Source organism: Pelobates fuscus, chromosome 4, assembly GCF_036172605.1.
Source record: "Pelobates fuscus isolate aPelFus1 chromosome 4, aPelFus1.pri, whole genome shotgun sequence".
NCBI lineage: Eukaryota > Metazoa > Chordata > Amphibia > Anura > Pelobatidae > Pelobates > Pelobates fuscus.
In genome coordinates this window covers 2976994-2995934 of record NC_086320.1, presented here as the reverse complement: position 1 = coordinate 2995934, position 18941 = coordinate 2976994, and the positions used below count along the sequence as shown (strand labels likewise).

General features: G+C 50.4%; 1 protein-coding gene across 1 annotated transcript in view; it reads left to right on the top strand.

Moving 5' to 3' along the window:
• ZFTRAF1 (zinc finger TRAF-type containing 1) overlaps positions 1-18139 on the top strand; it is a 27452-nt gene extending 9313 nt beyond the window's left edge. Inside the window, exons 2-5 of the mRNA XM_063450901.1 lie at positions 11142-11380; positions 13747-13958; positions 16351-17324; positions 17363-18139. Coding sequence (XP_063306971.1) covers positions 11142-11380; positions 13747-13958; positions 16351-16742 — 843 coding nt within the window. The 3' untranslated portion in view covers positions 16743-17324; positions 17363-18139. The remainder of the gene's footprint in view (positions 1-11141; positions 11381-13746; positions 13959-16350; positions 17325-17362) is intronic.
• Positions 18140-18941: the final 802 nt, after the last annotated feature.

The window sequence follows — 18941 nt, the reverse complement described above, 5'->3', positions numbered from 1 at the left end:
CCCAGAATAACAGTGACCCCCAATATCATACTGTACGGCGTCCTGTGCTGCACCGTCTGCCTGGACCTCCCCAAGGCCTCAGTGTACCAGGTCAGGGGGGCTGGGGGACCCCAATATCATACAGCCCAATATATAGACACTGAACCCCCAGATATAACCAGTGACCCCCAATATCATACTGTACGGCGTCCTGTGCTGCACCGTCTGCCTGGACCTCCCCAAGGCCTCAGTGTACCAGGTCAGGGGGGCTGGGGGGACCCCAATATCATACAGCCCAATATATAGACACTGAACCCCCAGATATAACCAGTGACCCCCAATATCATACTGTACGGCGTCCTGTGCTGCACCGTCTGCCTGGACCTCCCCAAGGCCTCAGTGTACCAGGTCAGGGGGGCTGGGGGACCCCAATATCATACAGCCCAATATATAGACACTGAACCCCCAGATATAACCAGTGACCCCCAATATCATACTGTACGGCGTCCTGTGCTGCACCGTCTGCCTGGACCTCCCCAAGGCCTCAGTGTACCAGGTCAGGGGGGCTGGGGGACCCCAATATCATACAGCCCAATATATAGACACTGAACCCCCAGATATAACCAGTGACCCCCAATATCATACTGTACGGCGTCCTGTGCTGCACCGTCTGCCTGGACCTCCCCAAGGCCTCAGTGTACCAGGTCAGGGGGGCTGGGGACCCCAATATCATACAGCCCAATATATAGACACTGAACCCCCAGATATAACCAGTGACCCCCAATATCATACTGTACGGCGTCCTGTGCTGCACCGTCTGCCTGGACCTCCCCAAGGCCTCAGTGTACCAGGTCAGGGGGGCTGGGGGGACCCCAATATCATACAGCCCAATATATAGACACTGAACCCCCAGATATAACCAGTGACCCCCAATATCATACTGTACGGCGTCCTGTGCTGCACCGTCTGCCTGGACCTCCCCAAGGCCTCAGTGTACCAGGTCAGGGGGGCTGGGGGGACCCCAATATCATACAGCCCAATATATAGACACTGAACCCCCAGATATAACCAGTGACCCCCAATATCATACTGTACGGCGTCCTGTGCTGCACCGTCTGCCTGGACCTCCCCAAGGCCTCAGTGTACCAGGTCAGGGGGGCTGGGGGGACCCCAATATCATACAGCCCAATATATAGACACTGAACCCCCAGATATAACCAGTGACCCCCAATATCATACTGTACGGCGTCCTGTGCTGCACCGTCTGCCTGGACCTCCCCAAGGCCTCAGTGTACCAGGTCAGGGGGGCTGGGGGACCCCAATATCATACAGCCCAATATATAGACACTGAACCCCCAGATATAACCAGTGACCCCCAATATCATACTGTACGGCGTCCTGTGCTGCACCGTCTGCCTGGACCTCCCCAAGGCCTCAGTGTACCAGGTCAGGGGGGCTGGGGGACCCCAATATCATACAGCCCAATATATAGACACTGAACCCCCAGATATAACCAGTGACCCCCAATATCATACTGTACGGCGTCCTGTGCTGCACCGTCTGCCTGGACCTCCCCAAGGCCTCAGTGTACCAGGTCAGGGGGGCTGGGGGACCCCAATATCATACAGCCCAATATATAGACACTGAACCCCCAGATATAACCAGTGACCCCCAATATCATACTGTACGGCGTCCTGTGCTGCACCGTCTGCCTGGACCTCCCCAAGGCCTCAGTGTACCAGGTCAGGGGGGCGGGGGGACCCCAATATCATACAGCCCAATATATAGACACTGAACCCCCAGATATAACCAGTGACCCCCAATATCATACTGTACGGCGTCCTGTGCTGCACCGTCTGCCTGGACCTCCCCAAGGCCTCAGTGTACCAGGTCAGGGGGGCTGGGGGGACCCCAATATCATACAGCCCAATATATAGACACTGAACCCCCAGATATAACCAGTGACCCCCAATATCATACTGTACGGCGTCCTGTGCTGCACCGTCTGCCTGGACCTCCCCAAGGCCTCAGTGTACCAGGTCAGGGGGGCTGGGGGGACCCCAATATCATACAGCCCAATATATAGACACTGAACCCCCAGATATAACCAGTGACCCCCAATATCATACTGTACGGCGTCCTGTGCTGCACCGTCTGCCTGGACCTCCCCAAGGCCTCAGTGTACCAGGTCAGGGGGGCTGGGGGGACCCCAATATCATACAGCCCAATATATAGACACTGAACCCCCAGATATAACCAGTGACCCCCAATATCATACTGTACGGCGTCCTGTGCTGCACCGTCTGCCTGGACCTCCCCAAGGCCTCAGTGTACCAGGTCAGGGGGGCTGGGGGGACCCCAATATCATACAGCCCAATATATAGACACTGAACCCCCAGATATAACCAGTGACCCCCAATATCATACTGTACGGCGTCCTGTGCTGCACCGTCTGCCTGGACCTCCCCAAGGCCTCAGTGTACCAGGTCAGGGGGCTGGGGGGACCCCAATATCATACAGCCCAATATATAGACACTGAACCCCCAGATATAACCAGTGACCCCCAATATCATACTGTACGGCGTCCTGTGCTGCACCGTCTGCCTGGACCTCCCCAAGGCCTCAGTGTACCAGGTCAGGGGGGCTGGGGGGACCCCAATATCATACAGCCCAATATATAGACACTGAACCCCCAGATATAACCAGTGACCCCCAATATCATACTGTACGGCGTCCTGTGCTGCACCGTCTGCCTGGACCTCCCCAAGGCCTCAGTGTACCAGGTCAGGGGGGCTGGGGGACCCCAATATCATACAGCCCAATATATAGACACTGAACCCCCAGATATAACCAGTGACCCCCAATATCATACTGTACGGCGTCCTGTGCTGCACCGTCTGCCTGGACCTCCCCAAGGCCTCAGTGTACCAGGTCAGGGGGGCTGGGGGGACCCCAATATCATACAGCCCAATATATAGACACTGAACCCCCAGATATAACCAGTGACCCCCAATATCATACTGTACGGCGTCCTGTGCTGCACCGTCTGCCTGGACCTCCCCAAGGCCTCAGTGTACCAGGTCAGGGGGGCTGGGGGGACCCCAATATCATACAGCCCAATATATAGACACTGAACCCCCAGATATAACCAGTGACCCCCAATATCATACTGTACGGCGTCCTGTGCTGCACCGTCTGCCTGGACCTCCCCAAGGCCTCAGTGTACCAGGTCAGGGGGGCTGGGGGGACCCCAATATCATACAGCCCAATATATAGACACTGAACCCCCAGATATAACCAGTGACCCCCAATATCATACTGTACGGCGTCCTGTGCTGCACCGTCTGCCTGGACCTCCCCAAGGCCTCAGTGTACCAGGTCAGGGGGGCTGGGGGGACCCCAATATCATACAGCCCAATATATAGACACTGAACCCCCAGATATAACCAGTGACCCCCAATATCATACTGTACGGCGTCCTGTGCTGCACCGTCTGCCTGGACCTCCCCAAGGCCTCAGTGTACCAGGTCAGGGGGGCTGGGGGGACCCCAATATCATACAGCCCAATATATAGACACTGAACCCCCAGATATAACCAGTGACCCCCAATATCATACTGTACGGCGTCCTGTGCTGCACCGTCTGCCTGGACCTCCCCAAGGCCTCAGTGTACCAGGTCAGGGGGGCTGGGGGACCCCAATATCATACAGCCCAATATATAGACACTGAACCCCCAGATATAACCAGTGACCCCCAATATCATACTGTACGGCGTCCTGTGCTGCACCGTCTGCCTGGACCTCCCCAAGGCCTCAGTGTACCAGGTCAGGGGGGCTGGGGGGACCCCAATATCATACAGCCCAATATATAGACACTGAACCCCCAGATATAACCAGTGACCCCCAATATCATACTGTACGGCGTCCTGTGCTGCACCGTCTGCCTGGACCTCCCCAAGGCCTCAGTGTACCAGGTCAGGGGGGCTGGGGGACCCCAATATCATACAGCCCAATATATAGACACTGAACCCCCAGATATAACCAGTGACCCCCAATATCATACTGTACGGCGTCCTGTGCTGCACCGTCTGCCTGGACCTCCCCAAGGCCTCAGTGTACCAGGTCAGGGGGGCTGGGGGGACCCCAATATCATACAGCCCAATATATAGACACTGAACCCCCAGATATAACCAGTGACCCCCAATATCATACTGTACGGCGTCCTGTGCTGCACCGTCTGCCTGGACCTCCCCAAGGCCTCAGTGTACCAGGTCAGGGGGGCTGGGGGGACCCCAATATCATACAGCCCAATATATAGACACTGAACCCCCAGATATAACCAGTGACCCCCAATATCATACTGTACGGCGTCCTGTGCTGCACCGTCTGCCTGGACCTCCCCAAGGCCTCAGTGTACCAGGTCAGGGGGGGCTGGGGGGACCCCAATATCATACAGCCCAATATATAGACACTGAACCCCCAGATATAACCAGTGACCCCCAATATCATACTGTACGGCGTCCTGTGCTGCACCGTCTGCCTGGACCTCCCCAAGGCCTCAGTGTACCAGGTCAGGGGGGCTGGGGGGACCCCAATATCATACAGCCCAATATATAGACACTGAACCCCCAGATATAACCAGTGACCCCCAATATCATACTGTACGGCGTCCTGTGCTGCACCGTCTGCCTGGACCTCCCCAAGGCCTCAGTGTACCAGGTCAGGGGGGCTGGGGGGACCCCAATATCATACAGCCCAATATATAGACACTGAACCCCCAGATATAACCAGTGACCCCCAATATCATACTGTACGGCGTCCTGTGCTGCACCGTCTGCCTGGACCTCCCCAAGGCCTCAGTGTACCAGGTCAGGGGGGCTGGGGGGACCCCAATATCATACAGCCCAATATATAGACACTGAACCCCCAGATATAACCAGTGACCCCCAATATCATACTGTACGGCGTCCTGTGCTGCACCGTCTGCCTGGACCTCCCCAAGGCCTCAGTGTACCAGGTCAGGGGGGCTGGGGGACCCCAATATCATACAGCCCAATATATAGACACTGAACCCCCAGATATAACCAGTGACCCCCAATATCATACTGTACGGCGTCCTGTGCTGCACCGTCTGCCTGGACCTCCCCAAGGCCTCAGTGTACCAGGTCAGGGGGGCTGGGGGACCCCAATATCATACAGCCCAATATATAGACACTGAACCCCCAGATATAACCAGTGACCCCCAATATCATACTGTACGGCGTCCTGTGCTGCACCGTCTGCCTGGACCTCCCCAAGGCCTCAGTGTACCAGGTCAGGGGGGCTGGGGGACCCCAATATCATACAGCCCAATATATAGACACTGAACCCCCAGATATAACCAGTGACCCCCAATATCATACTGTACGGCGTCCTGTGCTGCACCGTCTGCCTGGACCTCCCCAAGGCCTCAGTGTACCAGGTCAGGGGGGCTGGGGGACCCCAATATCATACAGCCCAATATATAGACACTGAACCCCCAGATATAACCAGTGACCCCCAATATCATACTGTACGGCGTCCTGTGCTGCACCGTCTGCCTGGACCTCCCCAAGGCCTCAGTGTACCAGGTCAGGGGGGCTGGGGGGACCCCAATATCATACAGCCCAATATATAGACACTGAACCCCCAGATATAACCAGTGACCCCCAATATCATACTGTACGGCGTCCTGTGCTGCACCGTCTGCCTGGACCTCCCCAAGGCCTCAGTGTACCAGGTCAGGGGGGCTGGGGGACCCCAATATCATACAGCCCAATATATAGACACTGAACCCCCAGATATAACCAGTGACCCCCAATATCATACTGTACGGCGTCCTGTGCTGCACCGTCTGCCTGGACCTCCCCAAGGCCTCAGTGTACCAGGTCAGGGGGGCTGGGGGGACCCCAATATCATACAGCCCAATATATAGACACTGAACCCCCAGATATAACCAGTGACCCCCAATATCATACTGTACGGCGTCCTGTGCTGCACCGTCTGCCTGGACCTCCCCAAGGCCTCAGTGTACCAGGTCAGGGGGGCTGGGGGGACCCCAATATCATACAGCCCAATATATAGACACTGAACCCCCAGATATAACCAGTGACCCCCAATATCATACTGTACGGCGTCCTGTGCTGCACCGTCTGCCTGGACCTCCCCAAGGCCTCAGTGTACCAGGTCAGGGGGGCTGGGGGGACCCCAATATCATACAGCCCAATATATAGACACTGAACCCCCAGATATAACCAGTGACCCCCAATATCATACTGTACGGCGTCCTGTGCTGCACCGTCTGCCTGGACCTCCCCAAGGCCTCAGTGTACCAGGTCAGGGGGGCTGGGGGACCCCAATATCATACAGCCCAATATATAGACACTGAACCCCCAGATATAACCAGTGACCCCCAATATCATACTGTACGGCGTCCTGTGCTGCACCGTCTGCCTGGACCTCCCCAAGGCCTCAGTGTACCAGGTCAGGGGGGCTGGGGGACCCCAATATCATACAGCCCAATATATAGACACTGAACCCCCAGATATAACCAGTGACCCCCAATATCATACTGTACGGCGTCCTGTGCTGCACCGTCTGCCTGGACCTCCCCAAGGCCTCAGTGTACCAGGTCAGGGGGGCTGGGGGGACCCCAATATCATACAGCCCAATATATAGACACTGAACCCCCAGATATAACCAGTGACCCCCAATATCATACTGTACGGCGTCCTGTGCTGCACCGTCTGCCTGGACCTCCCCAAGGCCTCAGTGTACCAGGTCAGGGGGGCTGGGGGGACCCCAATATCATACAGCCCAATATATAGACACTGAACCCCCAGATATAACCAGTGACCCCCAATATCATACTGTACGGCGTCCTGTGCTGCACCGTCTGCCTGGACCTCCCCAAGGCCTCAGTGTACCAGGTCAGGGGGGCTGGGGGGACCCCAATATCATACAGCCCAATATATAGACACTGAACCCCCAGATATAACCAGTGACCCCCAATATCATACTGTACGGCGTCCTGTGCTGCACCGTCTGCCTGGACCTCCCCAAGGCCTCAGTGTACCAGGTCAGGGGGGCTGGGGGACCCCAATATCATACAGCCCAATATATAGACACTGAACCCCCAGATATAACCAGTGACCCCCAATATCATACTGTACGGCGTCCTGTGCTGCACCGTCTGCCTGGACCTCCCCAAGGCCTCAGTGTACCAGGTCAGGGGGGCTGGGGGACCCCAATATCATACAGCCCAATATATAGACACTGAACCCCCAGATATAACCAGTGACCCCCAATATCATACTGTACGGCGTCCTGTGCTGCACCGTCTGCCTGGACCTCCCCAAGGCCTCAGTGTACCAGGTCAGGGGGGCTGGGGGGACCCCAATATCATACAGCCCAATATATAGACACTGAACCCCCAGATATAACCAGTGACCCCCAATATCATACTGTACGGCGTCCTGTGCTGCACCGTCTGCCTGGACCTCCCCAAGGCCTCAGTGTACCAGGTCAGGGGGGCTGGGGGACCCCAATATCATCTAGCCCAATATATAGACACTGAACCCCCAGATATAACCAGTGACCCCCAATATCATACTGTACGGCGTCCTGTGCTGCACCGTCTGCCTGGACCTCCCCAAGGCCTCAGTGTACCAGGTCAGGGGGGCTGGGGGGACCCCAATATCATCTAGCCCAATATATAGACACTGAACCCCCAGATATAACCAGTGACCCCCAATATCAGACTGTACCGCGTCCTGTGCTGCACCGTCTGCCTGGACCTCCCCAAGGCCTCAGTGTACCAGGTCAGGGGGGGATGGGGGACCCCAATATCATACAGCCCAATATATAGACACTGAACCCCCAGATATAACCAGTGACCCCCAATATCATACTGTACGGCGTCCTGTGCTGCACCGTCTGCCTGGACCTCCCCAAGGCCTCAGTGTACCAGGTCAGGGGGGCTGGGGGACCCCAATATCATACAGCCCAATATATAGACATTGAACCCCCAGATATAACCAGTGACCCCCAATATCATACTGTACGGCGTCCTGTGCTGCACCGTCTGCCTGGACCTCCCCAAGGCCTCAGTGTACCAGGTCAGGGGGCTGGGGGACCCCAATATCATCTAGCCCAATATATAGACACTGAACCCCCAGATATAACCAGTGACCCCCAATATCATACTGTACGGCGTCCTGTGCTGCACCGTCTGCCTGGACCTCCCCAAGGCCTCAGTGTACCAGGTCAGGGGGGCTGGGGGACCCCAATATCATACAGCCCAATATATAGACATTGAACCCCCAGATATAACCAGTGACCCCCAATATCATACTGTACGGCGTCCTGTGCTGCACCGTCTGCCTGGACCTCCCCAAGGCCTCAGTGTACCAGGTCAGGGGGGCTGGGGGACCCCAATATCATACAGCCCAATATATAGACACTGAACCCCCAGATATAACCAGTGACCCCCAATATCATACTGTACGGCGTCCTGTGCTGCACCGTCTGCCTGGACCTCCCCAAGGCCTCAGTGTACCAGGTCAGGGGGCTGGGGGACCCCAATATCATCTAGCCCAATATATAGACACTGAACCCCCAGATATAACCAGTGACCCCCAATATCATACTGTACGGCGTCCTGTGCTGCACCGTCTGCCTGGACCTCCCCAAGGCCTCAGTGTACCAGGTCAGGGGGGCTGGGGGACCCCAATATCATACAGCCCAATATATAGACATTGAACCCCCAGATATAACCAGTGACCCCCAATATCATACTGTACGGCGTCCTGTGCTGCACCGTCTGCCTGGACCTCCCCAAGGCCTCAGTGTACCAGGTCAGGGGGGCTGGGGGACCCCAATATCATACAGCCCAATATATAGACACTGAACCCCCAGATATAACCAGTGACCCCCAATATCATACTGTACGGCGTCCTGTGCTGCACCGTCTGCCTGGACCTCCCCAAGGCCTCAGTGTACCAGGTCAGGGGGGCTGGGGGGACCCCAATATCATACAGCCCAATATATAGACATTGAACCCCCAGATATAACCAGTGACCCCCAATATCATACTGTACGGCGTCCTGTGCTGCACCGTCTGCCTGGACCTCCCCAAGGCCTCAGTGTACCAGGTCAGGGGGGCTGGGGGACCCCAATATCATACAGCCCAATATATAGACACTGAACCCCCAGATATAACCAGTGACCCCCAATATCATACTGTACGGCGTCCTGTGCTGCACCGTCTGCCTGGACCTCCCCAAGGCCTCAGTGTACCAGGTCAGGGGGGCTGGGGGACCCCAATATCATACAGCCCAATATATAGACACTGAACCCCCAGATATAACCAGTGACCCCCAATATCATACTGTACGGTGTCCTGTGCTGCACCGTCTGCCTGGACCTCCCCAAGGCCTCAGTGTACCAGGTCAGGGGGGCTGGGGGACCCCAATATCATACAGCCCAATATATAGACACTGAACCCCCAGATATAACCAGTGACCCCCAATATCATACTGTACGGCGTCCTGTGCTGCACCGTCTGCCTGGACCTCCCCAAGGCCTCAGTGTACCAGGTCAGGGGGGCTGGGGGACCCCAATATCATCTAGCCCAATATATAGACACTGAACCCCCAGATATAACCAGTGACCCCCAATATCATACTGTACGGCGTCCTGTGCTGCACCGTCTGCCTGGACCTCCCCAAGGCCTCAGTGTACCAGGTCAGGGGGGCTGGGGGGACCCCAATATCATACAGCCCAATATATAGACACTGAACCCCCAGATATAACCAGTGACCCCCAATATCATACTGTACGGCGTCCTGTGCTGCACCGTCTGCCTGGACCTCCCCAAGGCCTCAGTGTACCAGGTCAGGGGGCTGGGGGGACCCCAATATCATACAGCCCAATATATAGACACTGAACCCCCAGATATAACCAGTGACCCCAAATATCATACTGTACGGCGTCCTGTGCTGTACCGTCTGCCTGGACCTCCCCAAGGCCTCAGTGTACCAGGTCAGGGGGGCTGGGGGGACCCCAATATCATACAGCCCAATATATAGACACTGAACCCCCAGATATAACCAGTGACCCCCAATATCATACTGTACGGCGTCCTGTGCTGCACCGTCTGCCTGGACCTCCCCAAGGCCTCAGTGTACCAGGTCAGGGGGGCTGGGGGACCCCAATATCATACAGCCCAATATATAGACACTGAACCCCCAGATATAACCACTGACCCCCAATATCATACTGTACGGCGTCCTGTGCTGCACCGTCTGCCTGGACCTCCCCAAGGCCTCAGTGTACCAGGAATTCAAACAAAATCACCCGTGTAACAAAGTGATTGAAAAAAACTTAACTTCTGGGTACACAGCTCCCAAGGTTATTTCCCAGTTGATAACCGTATAGTAGAATAGTATAAGTGATAGGATATTTTAGGGATTCTGCTGGTGTACCTAGAATAGAGGATAAAACATAGTGCAAATATTGTTTGATACTCAAAGATAATGTACTGATATATATGCACTCACAAATTCCAAATGGTTTAGCGTTTAAAGGGTGCCTCCCCACGATATGGATGGGGGGTATCAATCAGTGTCCCTCCTCGAGTGGTAGCCAATGGGGTATCAGGGTCAGCAAGATGATCCAAACAAACTCCGACCAAAAGAATCCTTCCAAGGCAATTTATTCACTCATAAAATCAGGAGGTGTACAAAATAAATACTGAACCCCCAAATATAACCAGTGACCCCCCAATATCATCCCGAATTTTGGAATGCCTCTGAATGCGGGCCGTGTATGAACGCGGAGGGTCAGCGTGCGAACGCGGTGTTTGTGTGTATGCAGAGGGTCACTATAGTTAACCTTATTAATCCATTTTTGTAACCCTAACACTGTGTCCCTATAAGTGATATTTCATGTCATTCTTAGTATAACGTCCATGAAGAAGTTCGCCAGTAAATAACAGTATGCCTATTTAGGGTTTCTGGCTTCATAAGGCCACTCTTAAATTGTGCGTTTGCTTTGGTACGATGAATTATGGTCATTGGTTGTTGTGTATACGGAGATCATTATTGCAGAAAGTGATGGCCGATCACTCTTTGTCTGTTCATTTAGTGCACCAATGGGCACTTGATGTGTGCTGGCTGTTTCATCCACCTCTTGGCTGATGCCCGGCTGAAGGAAGAGCAGGCCACGTGTCCGAACTGCCGCTGTGAGATCAGTAAGAGTCTGTGCTGCAGGAACCTGGCCGTGGAGAAGGCGGTCAGTGAGCTGCCGTCTGAGTGCGGCTTCTGCGTCAAGCAGTTTCCTCGCTCTCTGCTGGAGAGACACAAGAAGGAGGAGTGTCAGGACAGGTAACAGGAGCCACTTCGCAAATATGCATCTTTCGTTAGAATTAAGAAGATAAATGCAGCATTTTAGATTCTTTTCCAAATGTCTGACCATAGGAAGCCGGTTTCCTGTTGGGTGGATGAGTGTAAGTGTGGGACATAAGGTCAGGTGGAATGAAGCTCTGTCTGTGTACCCTCAATGACATTTAAAGCGTTTGTTATTGTAAGGAGCAATGATTTACATTAAAGGGACACTATAGTCACCAAAACCACTTTAGCTTAATGAAGCCGTTTTTGTGTATAGATCATAATGTAACTGAAGCCGGTTCCCCCTTTTAACACATACTGCATAGAATTTATCAGGGCTAACCATACAGATATCTTCACCATAATATTATATAGTTAGTAAGAGATTCTCTATTTAAAATATATACATTATTGAGAATACAATATCAAATAGGGATTGTCTTGGAAGCAATAAAGTTATGTCTTTGACAGCCTCAGCCAATCCTATGGGAAAGCTTTGTGACTGGCTCAGACAACCATTTCTGATGTCAGCCAAGCAGGCAGATCAGGGGCAGAGGCAGCAACTGCAGACTTGAACAAAAGTACAATTTTACTATATTTAGGGAGACCAGGGGGGCTAGATGGTGGTTTTAACATGTTTGTGTAAACTAGAAAAATGGTCAGAGTTGTGGCAACTGACAATTAATGTGGATAAGTGCAAGATAATGCATCCTGGACGTAAAAACCCAAGGGCAGAGTACAGAATATTCGATAGAGTCCTAACCTCAACATCTGAGGAAAGGGATTTAGGGGTGATTATTTCTGATGACTTAAAGATGGCAGACAATGTAATAGAGCAGCAGGAAATGCTAGCAGAATGCTTGGTTGTATAGGGAGAGGTATTAGCAGTAGAAAGAGGGAAGTGCTCCTGCCATTGTACAGAACACTGGTGAGACCTCACTTGGAGTATTGTACGCAGTACTGGAAACCGCATCTTCAGAAGGATATTGATACCTTAGAGAGCGTTCAAAGAAGGGCTACTAAACTGGTTCATGGATTGCAGGATAAAACTTACCAGGAAAGGTTAAAGGATCTTAACATGTAAAGCTTGGAGGAAAGACGAGACAGGGGGATATGATAGAAACATTTAAATACATAAAGGGAATCAACACAGTAAAGGAGGAGACTATATTTAAAAGAAGAAAAACTACCACAACAAGAGGACATAGTCTTAAAGGACCACTCTAGTGCCAGGAAAGCATACTCGTTTTCCTGGCACTAGAGTGCCCTGAGGGTGCCCCCACCCTCAGGGACCCCCTCCCGCCCGCCTCTGGAAAGGGGAAAAGGGTTAAAACTTACCTTTTTCCAGCACTGGGCGGGGAGCTCTCCTCCTCCTCGCCGCCTCCGTTCCTCCCCGTCGGCTGAATGCGCACGTGCGGCAAGAGCTGCGCGCGCATTCAGCCGGTCACATAGGAAAGCATTCATAATGCTTTCCTATGGACGCTTGCGTGCTCTCACTGTGATTTTCACAGTGAGAATCACGCAAGCGCCTCTAGCGGCTGTCAGTGAGACAGCCACTAGAGGAAATAGGTGAAGGCTTAACTAATTGATAAACATAGCAGTTTCTCTGATCACTATAGATCACTATAGGGTCAGGAACTCAAACATGTTAAAACCACCATTTAAAAACCATGTTTGCAAGAAAATGCATGAAGGGAGCTATTATACTCACCAGAACAAATACATTAAGCTGTAGTTGTTCTGCTGACTATAGTGTCCCTTTAAAATTTAGTTTAAAGAGCAGGAGACACAACTTTTGAACTGTTACATCTGATTAAAAATGAGACCGTTTTGTTTCCATACAGGCTGTATCAGTCACAGCCAGGGAAGGTGTGCATAGGGCTGTATAAACAGTCATTTAACTCCTAAATTGCAGAGAATTAAGCAGCGAGACTGCATGGGCATGTTCTATACACCAATATAGCTTTATTAAGATTGTTGTTTTGCTGACTATAGTGTCTCTTTAAATGATTTGCCAACATTAAATACGGTGTCAGGGTGTAATCCTGTAAGGCCTTGGAATTGGTGATTCTCCAGATATGTGCCCCAAGGGCATAGGTTTAAAGGGGCACAAACTCATTCACGTTGGTCAATAGAGTAGTAATAGGTGGGCATTTCTCTAAACCGTGCTTAATATTAGCATTTTCTAAAGATCGTATTGTGCATTGGTTGTAAGGGAAGAATTTCGTTTAGACCTCTATTTATAGAAAATATTCCTCCATACTAATTTAAATGCTTTCTATTTGCATGAGAAAGATATGGAGTGGTTCCATTGTATTGGAATATCCGTTTAATCACATATTATTGGTTTATTATCTCTGCAGGGTGACCCAGTGTAAATATAAACGGATTGGGTGCCCGTGGCAGGGCCCATTCCATGAGCTCACTGTGCACGAATCTGAGTGCTGTCACCCCACTAAAACAGGCAGCGAACTGATGGAGATTCTGGGGGAGATGGATCAGACTCACAAGAAAGAGATGCAGTTATACAATAGCATCTTCAGCCTGTTGAGCTTTGAGAAGATTGGTTACACAGGTAAGGGTCAAGCTGTGCCCTGCTGGGAGAGCCTTTTCTCTTGTCTCATTTGTGGTTTTGGGTGGGGATTGTAATATTTAACTGTCCTATTTTTTTGCATGTCACTTTTTGTGCTTTTTAGGATCCAGTAAGGATTTAAACTCGAAATCCCTAAGAGTGACTCCGAAGAGCTTGTTATCCGTGAGGGTAGTCCACTACTAGGTAAGTGTCACCAAGGAAGTGACTAGGGTTGTTCTCAAAGTGTGGTAGCTGTCTCAGAGTATCAGCTGCTGGTCTTTGTTCGGACCCACTAGGTGTCAGTCTCCTTGGTGGCACATCACCTGATCATGTTCTCGTTTAGTAAAGATTGGTCTGGACAGAAGTCCTGTTTCCTGAACCTTTTCACGCCTTTTTTTTCCCCTTTAGTAGTGGGAGGTGGGATTTGAAAGTTTCTCTTGTGATACTTTGATATTGAGGACCAGAATTCAGAAGATGATGTAGAGAACTCTCCGGTGTAATCAGACATGGTGCCTCTTCATTTAGGGTGCAGGGGAAGAGACCCTCCCCCCTCCCGATACCCTCTTCTTTCACCAGCTCTTCTTGATTGGCCGATCGTTGGAATTGTGGAAACGTGACATCTTGGTCTTTCTGATGGGAGGTAAGGCAGCCCATTTCATCTTTGATGGATCCTTGGGGCACTACCATCTAAATATCCTGCTTTTAGGGTTTTTGTGAACACGATTTTAGCTCCTTACAAGAAAGTCATATGCCAAAAGCAATGAAGAGTTTGTAGACAGAAAAATTCCAGTCTTACGTGTCGTTGGATTGTTCTAACCGCCTTCTAGTGTAGTTTCACCTGGCTTCTCATCTCTACCTACTTGACCTTCTTTCTGCTCTCCTACTTGTCCGCTGTGATCAGAGATCTGCTAGGTTTCCTGTAATAGGCTCTGCTTGTTTTCTGAGCCTGTCTGTATAGGCTGAGACACAGGTAAGTGGTGGTCAGTTTACCTGCTTACTAAATACCCATTTAATGCTTGTCGTTCTCCCTCAGTATAGGATGGACTTTGCTTTGGTTGTCAGAACACCAAAGTGAGCTCTTAGAATGGGGACTTACAATGCCACGTGGTTTCAACATTCTTCTTGCCTTAATTAAGCTCTTGGTATATGTGTATGACATGCACCTGTTCCTTTAAAATGTCTACCAGCAAATTTTCGTCTTCCAGTGTGTTTCTGCTAATGTGGCGCCGTTCAATATTGATGTATTTCTAATCCTGGGAAATGGCGTGTCTGTACCTGGTTTTTCATCTCATTGGAATAAAAGTGTTCTTTAAAATCAATCTGTCTGTGTGTTCTTACCAAACAAGAATCCCAGCTGTCCACATATATTGTAATGGGGGAGAATTGTCACTGTGTAACATAAACCCTGTATATGACACTGATAGAAAAGGAAGCATTAAGTGTCACCCGTCGGTACGGATAAAGTAATCTATTGGTAAGTTCCTACAGTAAACCAGACTAGTCCAATTGGATTGGTTCCAAATTGTTCACTCTGTGTGCGGCGCTTGGCTCTGGTTAATGTTCATGTCTTGAAGTATGTTTTTAAATGATTTCTACATCTACATCTCCTATAATGCTCTCACAGCCATAATGCTAGCAAAGCATCAAGGGAGATGTAGTCCACAACATCTGCAGGGCGGAAGGTTCCCCACCCCTGCTTTAAAGCATGTTCATGTGTCATCTGATGAGGTGTTAGGTTTTCAAGTGGAGTGCATAGTGTTGGAGCAGAAACCATTTGTGTGTGTGCTGAAGCACTGTACCTCTCTATAATATCAGTCAGGGAGTGGTGCTGTAGTGTGTGTGCGCTGACTCTCTCGTGTGTGCGCGCGCTGAAGCACTGTACCTCTCTATAAGATCAGTCAGGGAGTGCCGATGTGTGTGTGCTGAAGCACTGTACCTCTATAATATCAGTCAGGGAGTGGCAATGTAGTGTGTGTGTGTGTGTGTGTATATGTATGTGTGTGCGTGCGCGTGCGCGCTGAAGCACTGTACCTCTCTCTAAGATCAGTCAGGGAGTGGCTGTGTGTGTGTGTGTGTGTGCGCGCGCTGAAGCACTGTACCTCTCAAAGATCAGTCAGGGTGTGTGTGTGTGCTCTGAAGCACTGTACCTCTCAAAGATCAGTCAGGGTGTGTGTGTGTGTGTGTGTGTGTGTTGCAGGACTGTATCTGTTTATTGGTTGTGTATCGATTCACCAATAAAGTTAGTCTGTTCATCTCCCTTTTAAACCAATGCAGGAGCGACCATTGTGTGACTCGTCGGCTCTCACAGGTAACGTGGTGTAGTAGGGGGAACGTTGAATAACTTGGTCTGGCTGTAATTCTTCTCTTTTCTCTTCCCCTCCTGCTTCTGCCACAGAAGTCCAGTTCCGCCCGTACAGGACAGATGACTTCATTACCCGTTTGTACTATGAAACTCCTCGGTTTACAGTGCTCAACCAGTCGTGGGTGCTGAAAGCCCGCGTTAATGATTCTGAGAGGAACCCCAACTTATCATGCAAGCGCACCCTGTCCTTCCAACTCATCCTCAAAAGCAAGATCAACTCCCCCATGGAGTGCTCCTTCCTGCTGCTCAAAGGTCCATACGATGATGTCAAAATCCACCCAGTCATCTACCACTTTGTGTTCACAAATGAGAACAATGAGACGGAGTACGTCCCACTGCCCATCATAGACTCTGTGGAGTGTAACAAGCTGCTGGCTGCAAAGAATATCAACCTGCGCCTCTTTATATTTCACATCCAGAAATGAGCCTGCCACGTTCACCTCACCTGTCTCCATCACGTTCCTTGTTCCAGGAGGAGAGGGTTGGCTTTCTCTGTCAGTTGGAGTTTGCATGTAAATGAAAATCCTGATTGTTTGGTCCCAGGAGTGCATTGATACCTCGCAGGCTTCCATAGACTGGCCCTCGGAATCGTTTATTTTTGTCCTATCCTATTTTACTGGCTCACTTCTATTTTTGTTTGTTTTCTCCTCTTCTCATGTCTTGGCTAATTCACTCTCCTTCTCTACATGTATTGTTTGTTTTTCTTTTAACTTTTTTTAATTTATGCTTCCCCTTTAGAAAGGTTTCCCTCCTGAAGCCCACGGTTCCCTTTCCTTCCTCTCGGCCGGCTAGGAGCAAGGCTGAACCATGGCCTAGATAGAAATTTTATTTATTTACAGGTTATTTTATGTCTTTTAGTGAATGGAAGGAATTGTAGTAGTAAGCTGGTATCCCTCTCCGCATGGTAATCTGAGTAATAAGTCGTTCCCATGTAACTACAGCAGTATTTAAGGTTCTAAAGCCACCCCCATCCCCTGGGCGCTCAGGTTGAGTCAAGCTGTAGCAAGGTGAAAGTAAAACCATTTTTAGACTTCCAACTTGCTAGATCTGATATAAAACGCAAGGCTAAACATACATTTTGGTTTACAGAGGCACAATGGCTGCTTGTATGAGCTGTATGGATGTTTTTTTGGGGAGTTTGACAGACTCTGAATATGAGCAGTATTGTCAATGCTCAGACTGCAGTAACCATTTTCCATAAATCCCCAAATCTCTCACTGTATGCCCCACTATTTATTACATTTACCCAAGCTCTTGGTGCGATGTGTGAAGCCAGTTGTATCTCTGGAACTGAAAGGGGACTGTGCTGCTTTATTAATTGGCATAACTCCACTTCTATATAATGAAGCCATCATCCTGATATTGAGGGCTTTATTCAATATATTGGTGTTTTATGGATTGTCCGAATGGCAGTCTTTTCATACAATGCGATTTGCAGGAAGCGGTCGTGTTACTCCACACACGCATGATACGCTTGCTTGCAGTCCTGGCTGTACTGTATGGGTGTGTGTAAATAATATACGATGATTATTTTATTATACACAGAGCTATGTGAACTGTGTCTCCATATCTGCTCCATGTTCTTTTCTGATCTATCCCCAAACGAACCTTTCCTCTATTTACACGGTTACCTGGCACAGAGCTAACCATGCGCTGTGTTTGCGGAGATGATGGGATATCTGGGCATCTGCTTGTAGGTCAGCCTATGTTCAAACCTGTTTTGTTTCTGGCCAAGAAACTGATTAAAATGGTTCTAGTTAACTGCTCGGCCGAGCTCTGGGTTTGGTTTTCTCTTCTTTTCAATAAAATGTGTGTGAGTGAGTCTGCATTGTATTCTGTATACACTGGGATAGCAGCCAGTTCATCATGTGACGGCGATCCCGTATCACACCATGGAGTCTGGGCACAGCCGCTGGTGACTGAGGTGAGGGAGCAAAACATGCCAGATAAAGAAATAAAAAGTTAAAGCAAAATCCATTCTTCCAGTAATTTGTGACCCGAGTCAGTGAGTGCATTCATTTAATATTTTTATTTATATAGTGCCATCAGATTCCATAGCGCTGTACAATATCCCAGCAATGTGCCTATGCCTTGTATTGCTACTAATAATAACCGTTTATCCATTATCCAATAGCGACAACCCTGAGTAGCAATTTTGTAATGTGTTTCCTCTGAGATACTCTTCAGCCTCTAACTTAGCAGTGATGTCCATGGAGTCTGGCAAATCCTCCAATTATCCATAGTTCTCGCCATGATTGACGGGGTGGGGGAGACACGCTAAATGTGCTTGCTAGGGCCCAAGAGTTGATCCCTATGTGAAGGGAGGGGAGGGGTTTCCATATGCCATCTGCCATCTTAATCATACTCTATGATGTGAACTCTGTACAGTGAGGGCTATAGTAATGCCATCTTAATCATACTCTATGATGTGAACTCTGTACAGTGAGGGCTATAGTAATGCCATCTTAATCATACTCTATGATGTGATCTCTGTACAGTGAGGGCTGTAGTAATGCCATCTGCCATCTTAATCATACTCTATGATGTGATCTCTGTACAGTGAGGGCTATAGTAATGCCATCTGCCATCTTAATCATACTCTATGATGTGATCTCTGTACAGTG